This window comes from Malus domestica, chromosome 11, assembly GCF_042453785.1.
Source record: "Malus domestica chromosome 11, GDT2T_hap1".
In the NCBI taxonomy this organism is placed as follows: domain Eukaryota; kingdom Viridiplantae; phylum Streptophyta; class Magnoliopsida; order Rosales; family Rosaceae; genus Malus; species Malus domestica.
This window is the reverse complement of record NC_091671.1, coordinates 11,061,248-11,074,999: the sequence shown is the minus strand read 5'-3', so window position 1 is coordinate 11,074,999 and position 13,752 is coordinate 11,061,248. Positions and strand designations below refer to the sequence as shown.

Here is a 13,752-nt window from a genome sequence, read left to right as displayed (position 1 = left end):
TCATAGATTATCCTTGCAAAAATTCAATTCAATCCGAAATCATTTGCTTATTTAATTATCAAGATAAAATTTCATTGTGTTTTATATAACAAAGTATTCGTTATTTTTTAAACTCAATTAGATGTCTTAAATATTTCCGATTTGGCTAATATTTTGTAAGAATGATCTATAAGGTGCCACTTGAAAAATAGACGGTTCGGATCGTTAAAATTCCATGTGGTGTGGACCCCATAACTAATCCCCTTTTTTTATAAAAAAAAAAAGAGAATTTCTTTCCTTAATGGTTTCCTATATATATATATATATATATATATATATATATATATATATATTCCCTCGTTTTGTTGGAATAAATAAATAAATTTTCTTTAAAAAATGATGTTTTAACGAAACACTGCCGATACTGTTCATTTTTAACGAAAAACCACATTTTTACCTTTCTTTGGTACGATGCACTACACCTTTATTTGTCTTTTTTCATTAAATTAAAGTTTTTTTTTTTTTATTTTTCATTAGTTTTCCTTTAAAAAAAAAAAGAAAGGAAATGTGAGAGCATGGATAAAGCACGGTTTCAATTTATTATGATTTTCCCACTTGGAACGTCCCTCGTCCTCTATAGAGTAGACATTTTTTTGTGTACTTGAAGGAAAAGTCAGTATACCACGTGACATAGTATAAGTGGGGGGAATATATATTTTTTCTTGTCCTTCACTGATATTACGATATGTGGTATAACGGCTTGTGTTTCGGGTACATTGAAGCCAAAACACGTTTGAGGAGTCTTTTCTGCAACATCCCCGTTGTTCTCATATAGGTTAGACTTCACGAATATTTTGCTCGAGGGAAATACAAATCATCACTCCAGTTTTGTGAAAAACTTGTCACATAATGTGTGCACAAGTTTGCTGCTAGATAAACAGTCAAAAGGCACAAAAGAAAAGGAAGGGAGGATGAATTGTATCATTCCTCATTTTGGAATGCTATCAGTCTCTGTACTTTTTTAGAAAATGAATATCCATGATTCAGAAGTAATTTTCGTAATTGGAGGAAACTAATAGACAAGCGTTCATTGATGAGCAAAAATCGGTTGAATTCCAAAGTCATTTGGTCAAATTCAATTGTTATACATTGACATCCTGCTTACAACCAGTGGCGAAGCCACGTGAGGGCGATGAGTGGCAGTCGCCACTCCCCTCGCCTGAAAACACGACTGGAGCTCTGGTTTAGCCCCTCCCTTCACAAAAAAACTCGACTGGTTCAACCCCTCCGAACCGGAGGGGAGAGCTTGGAGGAGGAGATGAGATGGGATCGGCGGGAAGAGGCTGGAAAAGAAGACGAGAGTGGGGTTGTAGGACAGCAGAGGTTGGAGGATGTGAGGGTTGGTCAGTCATGTTGTTTGGTTATCAGGTTATAGGAGCAAGTATGATGTTTGGTTATCAAAATAGTAGGAGCTGGAGCAATCAAATGGACAGGTGTAGCATTTCTATTGAGCTATATAATGATCAGTAAAAATTGTTTACTGACCTATCAGTAGGCAAGTATTATGAGTTTGGTTATGCAAGAATTTGGGTGTGAGTTTTAAAGAGGTGTTGGACAATTATTGGGCCACCTAAATTAGTAAAAATTGGGTATTGACATCTTACCCCAGTATTATCCTGCTGACCGCTTGTTTACTCTTTTTTCTCTCTTAAAAGACTATGTTGACCACCTCTTCTCTTCTGGTCTTTATCTTTCTGCCGCACTTGTTTGTTTACCCATTTCCCCCTCTTTTTTTTCTCTTCTGACCCCGCATTTTTTTGGTTTATTAACCCATTTCTCTCTTCTTCTTTTTTTGTTTTTCTTTTCTTGTATGTTTTTTTATTTTCTCTTTTAAGACTTCCACCATATTTATGTTAAACTCTCACATTATTTATAAATATTGTATTACTTTTTAAAAACAATGTAAATATTGTTTAATGCTTATTTTATGATAATTTAAATCCATCTAAGCTCCTACCTAGATCTCGCCTAGGCACCTAGCTACTAGGTCCTAGTCTGCTGTTTGACTAGCGCCTAACCTTTTTTAGGATCCAATCCTAGCCAATTTAAACTTCTTACATTGATTTTGATATTATTGCCTATAACTGCTTTGGTGGAGAGACTAATTTCTAGTATAAATATTGACTCAAAACTTTGCACCATCTAATGTGAAAGCAACCGCTTCGATTAAACCTTGCACTCTTTTGAATTTCGCCCCTCCTCTCGGCAAATTTTCGCTTTGTCACTGCTAACATCCTCACCAGAATACAATACCATAACGAGACATAATAAAATAAACAAGGTATTGAGATTTTGCAAATCTTCGATTAGAGTTGTTGAGAAAAACCTCGCCCACTTATCATAGAAAAATCATTCTAAGAAGCATGCTAGTCAATGTTGGGTTAATAGACCAGCACCCTCTTTAGAGTTATTGACATGTTTGGAACAAGGATGGTGATATGTCCTCTGATAGCTTTTGTTCTGAATGATCAGAGACGGATCTATTAAGGGACCGAGTGGTCTTGGGACCGGAAGTCCAAAAAATGGTTGTGAGGACGTTGGAGGACTACCCAAGTCCGAGCAGTGGTGGAGCAGAAAGAGCAACAATGGCTGCTGAGGTTTTGCAGGCGGTTCAAAAGAAAGAAAAAAAATTGATTTTTTTTCCTGACTTGACAAACGATGTCAAACCATTAAAAATAATAAAATACACGAGCAGCACAAAGGAGATACGAACTCAGGAATGAAATGACTTGGCACCTTCAGTCCAACTCACATTTGTTATTCAAACCATTTTACGAAAAAATTAAATCCAATAAGACTTTAAAGGTTCAGACTTGAATTCTTCCAACCCAATCTCATTTCACTTTACCATATTCCAATTTACTAATTGGCTATCATCACTCCCCACTCAATCGAACTGATTTTTCTAAATTGCAAAAGATTTGTGACCTTTCAAAAAAAAAAAAAAGTGAAAAAGGGTTGCATCAAGTATTTCAATATGTTTATTTACTTATTAAATTAGCTTTGGTTTTACTAGTTGCAACTGCGTCTGTAGAAAGAGCATTTTCTATCATTAATATCATTAAGAGTCTACTCAACAACAAAATAGAGAATCAATGGTTAAATGATAGCTTAATTGTTTAAACAGATAAATATGTTTTTTCTTGTATTGACAATGAAATTGTCTTGATGCATTTTCAGAGTATGAAATCTCGTCATGGACAAATTTACCTTTGTAGCTTGTATGTTGTTTACACAAAGATTATGAATAAAAACTTGTAGTTTATCATTTAATTTTTTTAAGTTATTTTCATCCAATTTATTTAAAGTTTTTATATTGGGATCACCTAATGTTACAATCCTAAATCCGCCACTGTAAATGACGTTAGCGGTTTGTAACCTCTTGTGTGGTGGCTTGCTGTTTGTGAGTGGCCGTATTTTTGTTCTGGTGAGAAATCAAGTGTTACAAGCAACTATAAATCATTCACAAATAAAGCCTTTTGAATTATTTATTTTTCGCTCTTTTGAATGAATACAGCCCTTATTTCTCTATTTAACCTGAAAATAAAATAATTTGCAAAAATGAAAATTATCATAAAATTGTCTAAAAAAAACAACTTTAAAAAATTACAACATCGACCCATGTATAACATCTGGGTACAATTGTAGTGAAGGGGACATGATCAATAGAACTTGGCTGGATCCGGGTTGGGATAGTGGTGCCCATTCCTAACCAGTTTCGAAAAGGTTGGCTCATGCTAGAGTGAGCATCCCCACTTAGTAATCGGTCCGTTAGTTCACGCAAATCTAAAGAAGTTATCACGAGCCACATGCAGGAAAACTCGCACATGTGTTTCTAGTCGGGCTTTCGACCCATAGTAAAAAACAATCCAATTCTAGCATATAGTTGAAAACATAGGAAATTTTTAAGGGAAGGGATCCCCATTTTTTTTAAATATAAATGGGGATTAGTTGTGAGGTCTACACTATATGAACTTTAACGATCCAAACCGTCTATTTTTCAAGTTGCACCTCATAGATCATTCTTGCAAAATATTAGCCAAATCGGAAAGGTTTAAGACATCTAATTGGATCCAATGAAATTAACGTATACTTTGTTTTATAAGAAACCATGAAATTTTATATTGATAATTAAATAGACAAATGGTTTCGGATTGAATTGAATTTTTGCCAGGATGATCTATGAATCAAGACTTACAAAATAAACGGTTCGGATCGTTGAAGTTCGATATAGAGTAAGCCCCACATCTAATCTCTATTTTTTATTAGCCTTAAGTCATAAAAGAAAAGGTTTACTCAAAGAAAATTGAAATGTAGTGCTTATCGGTTCGGTGTTTTTATTTGTTTATTTTTACAATAATATATTTAGACTGGAGAATATAAATAGTTTTAAACTTGTTACTCATGAGATTTGAACTAAAATATTTTTAATTTCTTACTAAAATAAAGAAAAATATCACTATATTATAATACTAAGGCCTCGTTTGACATGTCGTATAAGGGATCGGATATGACTAATAGTACGAACCCGGCCGTTTGGTGTTTTCTCGTATTAAATAGTCGTCGGATTAATTTAAGCAATCAGATAGGATAGTCGGGTATACACCTTCTTAATAAACCCTTCCAAAAGGAGTGGATTATTAGTCGGGTATAAACCTTTCCTCTCGTGGTCGTCCCTCTTGCTGTCATCGTTCTCGCCGTCATCCTTCTCGTCGTCGTCATTCTTCCGGTCGTCTCCTACAGCCGTCGTCGTTCTTCCTGTCGCCTTCTCTCGCCGTCGCTACTCTCCTGGTATTGTCGCTCTTCGTGAAATCCGTTAAGTACCAGAAGAGTACTAAGCTCTTGATCAGGAAGTTGCCATTCCAAAGGCTTGTTCGTGAAATTGCCTAGGATTTCAAGATTGATTTGTGTTTCCAAAGCCATGCGATGTTGGCACTGCAGAAGGTTGCTGAGGCCTACCTTGTGGCACTGCAGGAGGTTGCGATTCCAGAGGCTTGTTTGTTCATTTGGTTGTCTGCAGCCTAACTGTTGTTTAGGCATTTAAAAAAAAAAAAGATTTTGCTTAATTTGGGGCCTTTTAATTTGATTTTTATTTTGAAGTTTAGGATTTGAAAAGTATTTGGGTTTTTAGATAATTACATTAAATTTATATTCGATACAGTATGAATAATATGATCATTAGTCCGATATTGCACCAAACATCCGACTAATTTAGTCAGTACTATCCGGTGACTATTTATCCTATCCGACAGAAATAGTCAGTACAGTTCAAGCTGCCAAACGAGGTCTTAGACAGTCTTTACCGTTCAGTTTGGTTCAAAGAATATACGGTCGAAGCTGAACTAACTTGAACCGTAAATAATCCGGTTTGATTTGGCCCGTTCATTCGGTATGGGCACAAAGTCCATTTGATTTTTTTGGGCTTTGAGAATCCTAAGCCCATAACACTCCAAGCCCAATATTTTTTCTTGAATTTAAAAAAAATAACGGGATCTCGGATATGATATTAGCTAACAAATTTGACAGTCTTTTAAAAATCTCGGAAAATATCTCAGGCGCCATAAGAACCTTCCCAATCGGCGCGCCATGGCGGCGTCTTCGGTGGAACGATCCGCCACAACCCCTTTCCCACGACACGTTGTATCGAAGCGCTTCCCTTCCGATCACTTCCCCAAACCAAATTTGAACTTCGAAATTCGCTCCAGACGCCGTCGTATGGGCCTGACCCTGGCCTCTCTTCGCTCAGACGACACCGCCAGAATCAGAAATTATGGCGGTGGTCACAGAAACCTGGTTGGAGGCGCTATGGAATTGGAGAGCGCCTTGGAGGACTTCCCTTACGACGTCGAATCAAAAGACATGCACACTCTCCCAAGTACCAATTTCTTCCCGTTGTCATTGTTGTCCTTGCTCTGTAATTTGGTGGAAATCGGGTGTCAGTTTTTGATTTCGTTTGTTGCTTGATTCAGGACCTTTGTCTTCGACCCATCTCTCCAATTGGGTCTCTGATAGCTCCCGCCTTCGCGTTGCATATCAGGTAGCTATATATATATAATATATGAAACAAGCATTCAATTTCAAACTGAAAGGACCTAAGACTTTGGAGATGTCAAATTTTAAATCTAAAATTTAAATTTGAAGGCTTACGTGGCACTTTAGCATTTTTAAGTTTTTTTATCTCCAACCCATATGTCAAATTTTAAACATAAAATAATAATTCATATGTAATTTCTTTGCATTGGGAATGAAAAGAAACAAAAGGATAATGGTTTAAACCAATTTTTAATAATTAATTAAAAAAATCTGAAGGTGCTGTCAAATTTGGCAGAAGGGGAGAGATGTCACTCTATGTCATGCCTCATCAGATTTGGCTTATCGGTTGGAAAACATTAATGTTGTCTTTTGTTACCGTTATTGCTGATTTGAACATTTTAACATCTCCCTTGAAGATGCTCTAACTTTTTTCCCCTTTGAAAGTTAGTTAAGTTGGTTAGTTTGAACAACTGATATTCAAATTCTGACAATTGGGTTTCTTATAAAAAGTAAAACAATTTAAAGTTTGATGAACAAAGAATGGATTTTGATATTTATGGATGAGTAAAATGTCATGTCATGATTGCATTATATATAATATATAGATGTGTATATTGTGTATGTATATGTTGATAAATTTTACAAAGTGCACCTGTGTAAAAGTAGCTTTATACTTATCAGTTGCTTTTATTTGGTTGACTTTATTAGAAACCAAGTTTTGACTGAGCATTCTTCTTATATCGCCCTTGTGCGCCAATTTTACTGTAATTGGAGATGATGAGCTATCTTATCTAAATGTGTATGAAAATTGTTTTTTAGTAACCTTTTATTTTGTTATCTAGATAGGACGGCAATAAGGCTGTCGTATGCCATTAAAGCTCAAAGGAAAATTTTATAAGACGGCTAGCAATGCTTTATAGCATGGAATCTTGGGCGGTAAAGTATCAACACATACATAAAATGAGTGTAGCGGAGATGAGAATGCTTTGTTGGATGTGTGGGCACACGAGAAAGGATAGGATTAGGAATGAGGATATCCGAGGTAAAGTAGGAGTAGCCGAGATTGAAGGAAAGATGAGAGAAAATCGGTTAAGGTGGTTTGGACATGTGAAACGAAGGCCTACATATGCTCCGGTTAGAAGATGCCATTGCGAGACAGAAGTTCAGGGCCGAAGGGGTAGAGAAAGACCTAGGAAGACTTTGAAAGAGACTCTAAGAAAAAACTTGGAGTACTTGAACCTAACGGAAGATGTGGCACGGAACCGAACGCAATGGTGTTCTAGGATTCATATAGCCGACCCTATTTAGTGGGATAAGGCTTTGTTGTTGTTGTTGTATCTAGATAGGAAAAGTTAGATTGGTATTGGTATCCAATTTGAGCTAAAACTTGCTTCTCGTTTATTGGCAAATATGGACGGCTGAAGTCTCACCTATTGTGCCTATTAACTATCTAGAATCTAGATTTGATCTAAATAGCTGAGAAATATATCCTTACTTAAGGCCTTTGTTAAATCTGATCTGAGTGGTTGATTTAGACCAGGGTCATCATCTGGGCTGCACTTGGGAGCAGCCTCTCCATAAATGGGGGTAAGGCTAGCCGACATTCACCTCTCCCAGACCCTGCGTAAAGCGGGAGCCTTGTGCACTGGGTACGACCTTTTTTTTTTTTTTAGTAGATCGTTTTTTAGTGTATATATGTGTAAATAATTTGAATAATGCTAATTTTTGGCTTTAGTAATATGAGTCTGGAATTGGTATTAGAATGAAAATAATTCAATTGTTTTGAGATTGTTGAATGTTGAAATTTTAGGGGGTTCATGGAGCATACAGTGAATCAGCTGCGGAGAAAGCGTATCCAAATTGCGAAGCAGTGCCTTGTGAACAATTCGATACCGCTTTTGAGGTGCATACCTCACTTTTCTTCATCACCATTGTTTTTCTTATTGTTGGATTAAACTGTGAATCAGCAGTATTACATTCTTTTTATGTTTGCAATATTTGTTAATGAATAATACAGACTTGGATTATGGAAATAAAATGATCACAAGGCTCTCACTTATATATTATTAAGAGAAATTACATTTATAAAATCTTATGGATGTGATCTTCGTTATGCATCTTTTTTCGTGAACCTGAAGCCATTGGACCTTGCTAAGTCGAGCGACAGGCAAAATGTTTTCTTTAGGGGCATGATTTTGTGAGGAGTAATTGAATAACATGATTTTAAAAAGTTGGAATCAAGTTGATTACCAAACAGGGCCTAGTAATCACTCTGTATTTTCAGCCTGGACTCTTCAATCTTTTGCTTCTTAATTTCTTTTCAACTAAACTCGACGCAGGCTGTTGAACGTTGGCTTGTGGACAGAGCAGTCTTACCAATTGAGAATTCATTAGGTGGAAGCATCCACAGAAACTACGACCTTTTACTCAGGCACAGGTTGCATATAGTAGGGGAAGTGAAACTTGCAGTTCGCCATTGCTTACTGGCTAACCATGGTGTTGAAATTGAAGGCCTAAAAAGGGTTCTTAGCCATCCACAGGTGTATAAAGCATTCCGTCTAGATTCTCTGGCCATCTAGTATATTATCATGGTTCTCCCCCATAACTAGTCATATTTCAGGCTCTTGATCAGTGTGAGAACACGTTAACGAAGCTGGGATTGGTCAGAGAAGCAGTGGACGATACTGCTGGTGCAGCAAAGGTAAGCCCTTGATCAGATGGATAGCTGATTCTCTACTCCAGTAAGTCCTGATGCCAAGTATACCTCATGAGTCATGATATGCATGTGGGATTTGCTTTTGGTCGCAACTCCCTGAAGAATGCGGACTTTAAGCTATAGAATAGAACATCACAAAATAACATCACATTTTGTATTCTAAACTAGAACAGTATATTTGGTGAAGTGAAACGAAGTGATTCGGCCAGAAGCTGCTACCACAGTTTTTCATCTTTTTTCTTCCCTGAAACTATAATTTGTGGCATCTTCTATGCAGAGCCACTTTCATTACTTTCAGCTGAGAGGGGCCTTCTGGTCCAATACGGTTGGCGTCGGTTGCATGATTTGACGCTATAGATAAAACTACAATCATCTTAATCAAATTTTAGATTAACTATGCTGGCTTTTATATTGATCTGGCTGATAGTGCATTCTATAAATGGTAGCATGTTGCTTTCCACAAACTGAAGGATACAGGAGCTGTTGCCAGCTCAGCTGCTGCAGGCATATATGGTCTGCAAATACTTGCGCAGGATATTCAGGTTTGTCTCGAAGAACATTTGGTGTTTTCCTGAACTAGACTTCACTCTAGTGGTAACTTATTTGAAATATACAGGATGATTCTGACAATGTTACTCGGTTTCTAATGCTTGCTAGAGAACCAATTATTCCTGGCACAGATAGGCCATTCAAGGTTTAGCCCTTTTAAGATTAACAAGTTTTGGCTGTTGAATTGTTGAATTCATTGGTAATCCAGTTTACGGTGGCCAGACCTCCTTTTTGTGAATTGACTTTTTATTTTGTTGATCGCATGGTTTTGCAATTTTAGACAAGTATAGTCTTCTCGCTAGAGGAAGGCCCTGGGGTCCTTTTCAAGGCTCTGGCTGTTTTTGCTTTGCGTCAAATCAATCTTACAAAGGTAGTTCTCGGGGTTTTTCTTTTCCCTGTGTCTTTTGTATAGTTTCTTTTGCAAGTGTGTTGCACCTAATGATTGCTTAATTTGTTTTGTTAACCAGATTGAAAGCCGTCCTTTGCAGATGCAGCCCCTGCGAGCATCTGATGATAGTAACGGTGGATCTCCAAAGTAAGTACTGTAACCATCTCAACTAAATTATACTTCATTGTTAATGAAACACACACTCACACACACTCTACGGCATGAATATGAATTCCGTCCCCCAATTTGATTTTGGCGACAATTCATAACTGTTTGATCTACTTAAGAGTTGTCTAGTTTAACCTTTTCTATTTTTTCCTGATCATGTCCCATATTTTCGTACAGGTACTTTGACTATCTTTTTTATGTGGATTTTGAAGCATCAATGGCTGATCAGAATGCACAAAATGCCCTTCGGCATCTCAAGGTTTTCGTTGTTTTTCTTTTTCTTTTCTTATGTTTTTGGGGGGGGGGGGTTGTCTTTTAGTTGAACAATTTCGTTAACCTACGAAGGAAATAAATCTTAACCAATATACATTTCCTTGGCAGGAGTTTGCAACATTCTTGCGGGTGCTAGGGAGTTACCCGATGGATACAAGCATGACATGACCGACTGACCTACAAATGTGTAAGAAACTTGTGAATCTATCGTACATATTGTATACAAGTTTGAATTCCATCAAGCTTTAGTTGCACCACAAAGTCACAATAAAAACAAAACCGGAACTGCCTACCTACTTGAAGTTTGAGAATAGGTCGAAGGCGTTGCGCCCTCGATACCTCTAATCATTGGCTTTACCCCATAAAACTTGTTCACGAGCTCCAGCTGAGGGAAACTTCAGAGGGAACTGGCTACTAGATGGTTCGATCTTCACAATTCTTTTTCATACCGATCATTTCAAGGCGGCACCTACTATTATAAGAAACATCCATTTCATTGTTTTCGTCAGTGCAGTAGTACATACAATACAATAAAGTTGAAAACTTGTCATGTTCAATATAATTGATCATATGCATCAATGTTTTAAAAATGTTATTGTAACTATGAAAATCTACGTTGACGTGAAAGGTTCGTGTAGTTTTTGGAAACGGTAAGAAGTTCCATGTAATTTTCTTAAAACCTCAACGCAGTTTGATGTAATTACCCTATAAATATTTATGTCATTCGTGTGAAACGCACCTCAATGTCATTTTCGTCTCGTTTCGTTATAGTGAATATAAACCGCATGATGTTTACACCAATTGAGGTGTAAGGGCAAGTGCTCTTAACCAATTGAGCTACAAGTCACTTGCAATTGCGAGATGTATTCTGCTGAAATCCGTTTACAAATTTGGGAAGGTAAATCAATTAAAGCGAAAAAACCAGGATTGCGTTATGTTCCAGTACAATCGAATAAATATGCATTCCTTGTGAAAAAACAATTTAGGATTCATTTTATCTGTGAAACGTGCCAAGGCATTGATCACGTTAACATGATAATTAGTGGGTGACACTAGAATACTTTCATATACAATTAATTAGAAAATGAATTTCCTCCTCACTTGTAAGTGAGAGCTGAAGTTAGATTCTCGTTGAAGGTAAATTTGAACCACAATATTATTAGTTTAGCCTACAACCTTTCGTTCGTGCAGATAATATCATTTGTAGCAAGCAGAACGATCCATGATTCTGTATATGTCAAGTACCAGAGACAGTGAAAGCTAAACTTTGTTTTAACCAAAAACAAAATGCTAAACTTTGTTTGTGGATAAGATTTCGCTCTCCCCTTCATCGACTCTCACTTTGTAGGCAAACTTCACTTCACGGGCATGAGACCTCTTATCAGCTCCAGGATTTCGTTTCGCATTGCAGCAACAACAGATGGAGTGACCTGCTCGCGCACAGCATGGAACCACAAAGTCTGCTCACCTTTGTCTTTACTTCCGTACCAGCTGCATATAACCCTTGCAATAGCCAACACATACAAGCCACAATCATAACCGTTTACTTGTTGCGGTGAATCACTACACTCTTGATAAGTGGGCTTAGTTGCTGAACTGGAGACACTCATGAAGTCAACAACCGCATCATACAGTTTTTTAGCGTGCCTTCTATTCATCCCTCCATTGCTATCATGATGAACAAAGACGTTAGAATCTCTCTCAAATGCAAGTAGGCTCCAGTGAGATCCACCTCCAGCTTCACTCACATCCTCATTGTCATTGACTGGAAAGATTACCAGTTTTTTATCAGGCAAATTAAGAGGTACCAGGAACTCGTGGAGGCCTTGACCAACTGCATTCATCATCCAGAATGCAATTGAAGGTGGAATGAGTAATATCTCCTCAGAGCATGATGACAGGTAACTGAAATAAAACTCGATGAGTCGATCATTGAGAAAATACGGGCCACTGAGGATATCCAAGTCTGATCGTCTGAGTACAACATCATTGTAGCTGAGAATCTTTTCATCAGGATTGGGTTTTCCCATTTGGTAGATATCAATTGTGTATTCCTGATCAACCAATCACCAGAAACCAAATTCGGCGATACATAGAAAGCAACGATTCAGTACTTGCAAAACATAGTATCATATAACGAAAGCAATCCTCAGAAATAGACCTTTGAAGAGTAAGACCATGAACACCATGTGCCAACTCTAACCTCATAAAAATTGTCCTTGGCAACAAAATACTAAATCTTGAAACACTAAAATTAGGGCTCGTTTGGATGTGCTTTTAAAATGACTGAAAGTACTTTTGGAGAAAATGTTTTTTGGTTTCAAAAGCACAAGTGATTTTTGCAAGAAGCACCGGTTATCCTTTTACACTGCTGTTCTCTATTCACAAAAAACAACTCAGCAGAAAAGAAACAACGAAACCCAGGATTCGCAATTCGTACGTCAACTCATAAACAAAATAAAATTCCAGTATTAACATACAGTTCTTTCGATTCTCAGGATCCGAAAAATAGGTTGAAAAACTAGGAGCATAACATAGCCTAAACCCTAATTACTTGTTTATAGCATTTAACCAAGTAAAATCAACAAAAAGCCCACAACCCCATGAGACCAACTTCACCCAAAACAAATCCCATTGACTCACAGTCGTCACTAAAACCCTTTTTACTACAAACCCAAACCTAACCAAGAGAAATTACCCACATCACAAACAGCTTGGGGAAAACAAATTATCAATCAATTTCAAGCAAAACCAAAAACACGATCCAATTTTCATATTTTCTTCAATTTCTCGAATTCTTTAAACATTTTTTGAGATCATAAGTGTAACAATTCAGGGATTGGTGGTGCCACCATTGATGCGAGCGAACAAGTCGAAAAGAACGAGAGGAGAGAAAGGATAAACTTACAGAGTGATTTGAAGAGATAAACGGTCGTGATTGAGAAGAAGAAGCTCTCGCGCGCGCTCGAATCTTCGTACGGACACAAGGAAAGAGACTCCGATCGATCTGGTAGACGAGCTCGGCAGTGCCACGCCGAGGCCTGCATATTTGAACAAATAATCAATTTTATAGTCACCATTTAATTTCATGATACTTATAACCAAAATTTAATATAAAAATACTAATATACCCTGATATGATCTGTAAGTAGTGATTAGCTTAATCACTATTAAGGGTTTAATTCTTGGGATTATTAGGTTTATTCCTGTTTTAACATAGTTTGTTATAATTGTCCAGCTGACATGATAAGTTGTAACTTGTATACGAGCACTAACTCTCAGTATTGTGAGGAGATCAGAATTTACAACAAAGAAATTAAATACAAAAATATTTGGAGCTCTGCTCCTTCATCTCTCCTTCCCTCTTCTTCCATAGCTTTCTTGTGCTACTTGCAGGTTGATTAAGGGAATTGAGAATTGGATCGTATCATGCCCCTACTATAGTTTGTGTTGAAGTAGAGAGAGTACTGGAATTTACCCGATTAATTTTTTGGAAACTTTAATGAAAATGCCTTGGGTTAAGTTTATTTTAAAAAAAAATTATACTGTAACTTTATTTAATGAAAAAGAATCAAAATTTAATGAA

At 36.9% G+C, this 13,752-nt stretch overlaps 2 protein-coding genes across 2 annotated transcripts; one reads left to right on the top strand and one right to left on the bottom strand.

Moving 5' to 3' along the window:
- The first annotated feature begins 5,502 nt into the window (after nucleotides 1–5,502).
- LOC103422863 (arogenate dehydratase 2-like) lies at nucleotides 5,503–10,904 on the top strand. Its single transcript, XM_029088476.2, has 11 exons — nucleotides 5,503–5,914; nucleotides 6,009–6,076; nucleotides 7,883–7,975; nucleotides 8,412–8,612; nucleotides 8,693–8,773; nucleotides 9,235–9,330; nucleotides 9,405–9,482; nucleotides 9,618–9,707; nucleotides 9,805–9,872; nucleotides 10,071–10,152; nucleotides 10,275–10,904. The coding sequence occupies exons 1-11, from the start codon at nucleotides 5,626–5,628 to the stop codon at nucleotides 10,332–10,334; spliced, it is 1,206 nt and encodes a 401-aa protein (XP_028944309.2). The 5' UTR covers nucleotides 5,503–5,625; the 3' UTR covers nucleotides 10,335–10,904.
- Nucleotides 10,905–11,205: 301 nt separating this feature from the next.
- Nucleotides 11,206–13,244, bottom strand: LOC103422840 (NEDD8-specific protease 1). The gene is made up of 2 exons (XM_008360893.4): nucleotides 13,075–13,244; nucleotides 11,206–12,220 (listed from the first exon to the last, which is right to left on the bottom strand). Exon 2 carries the CDS (start codon nucleotides 12,194–12,196, stop codon nucleotides 11,522–11,524), a length of 675 nt encoding a protein of 224 aa, XP_008359115.1. The 5' UTR covers nucleotides 12,197–12,220; nucleotides 13,075–13,244; the 3' UTR covers nucleotides 11,206–11,521.
- Nucleotides 13,245–13,752: the final 508 nt, after the last annotated feature.

Coding starts and splice junctions, on each gene's coding strand:
- LOC103422863 (XM_029088476.2), top strand. CDS start 5,626: ATGGCGGCGTCTTCGGTGGAACGATCCGCCACAACCCCTTTCCCACGA. Junction 8,613..8,692: donor GGGTTCTTAGCCATCCACAG/GTGTATAAAGCA, acceptor GTCATATTTCAG/GCTCTTGATCAGTGTGAGAA. Junction 9,483..9,617: donor GCACAGATAGGCCATTCAAG/GTTTAGCCCTTT, acceptor TTGCAATTTTAG/ACAAGTATAGTCTTCTCGCT.
- LOC103422840 (XM_008360893.4), bottom strand. CDS start 12,196: ATGGGAAAACCCAATCCTGATGAAAAGATTCTCAGCTACAATGATGTT.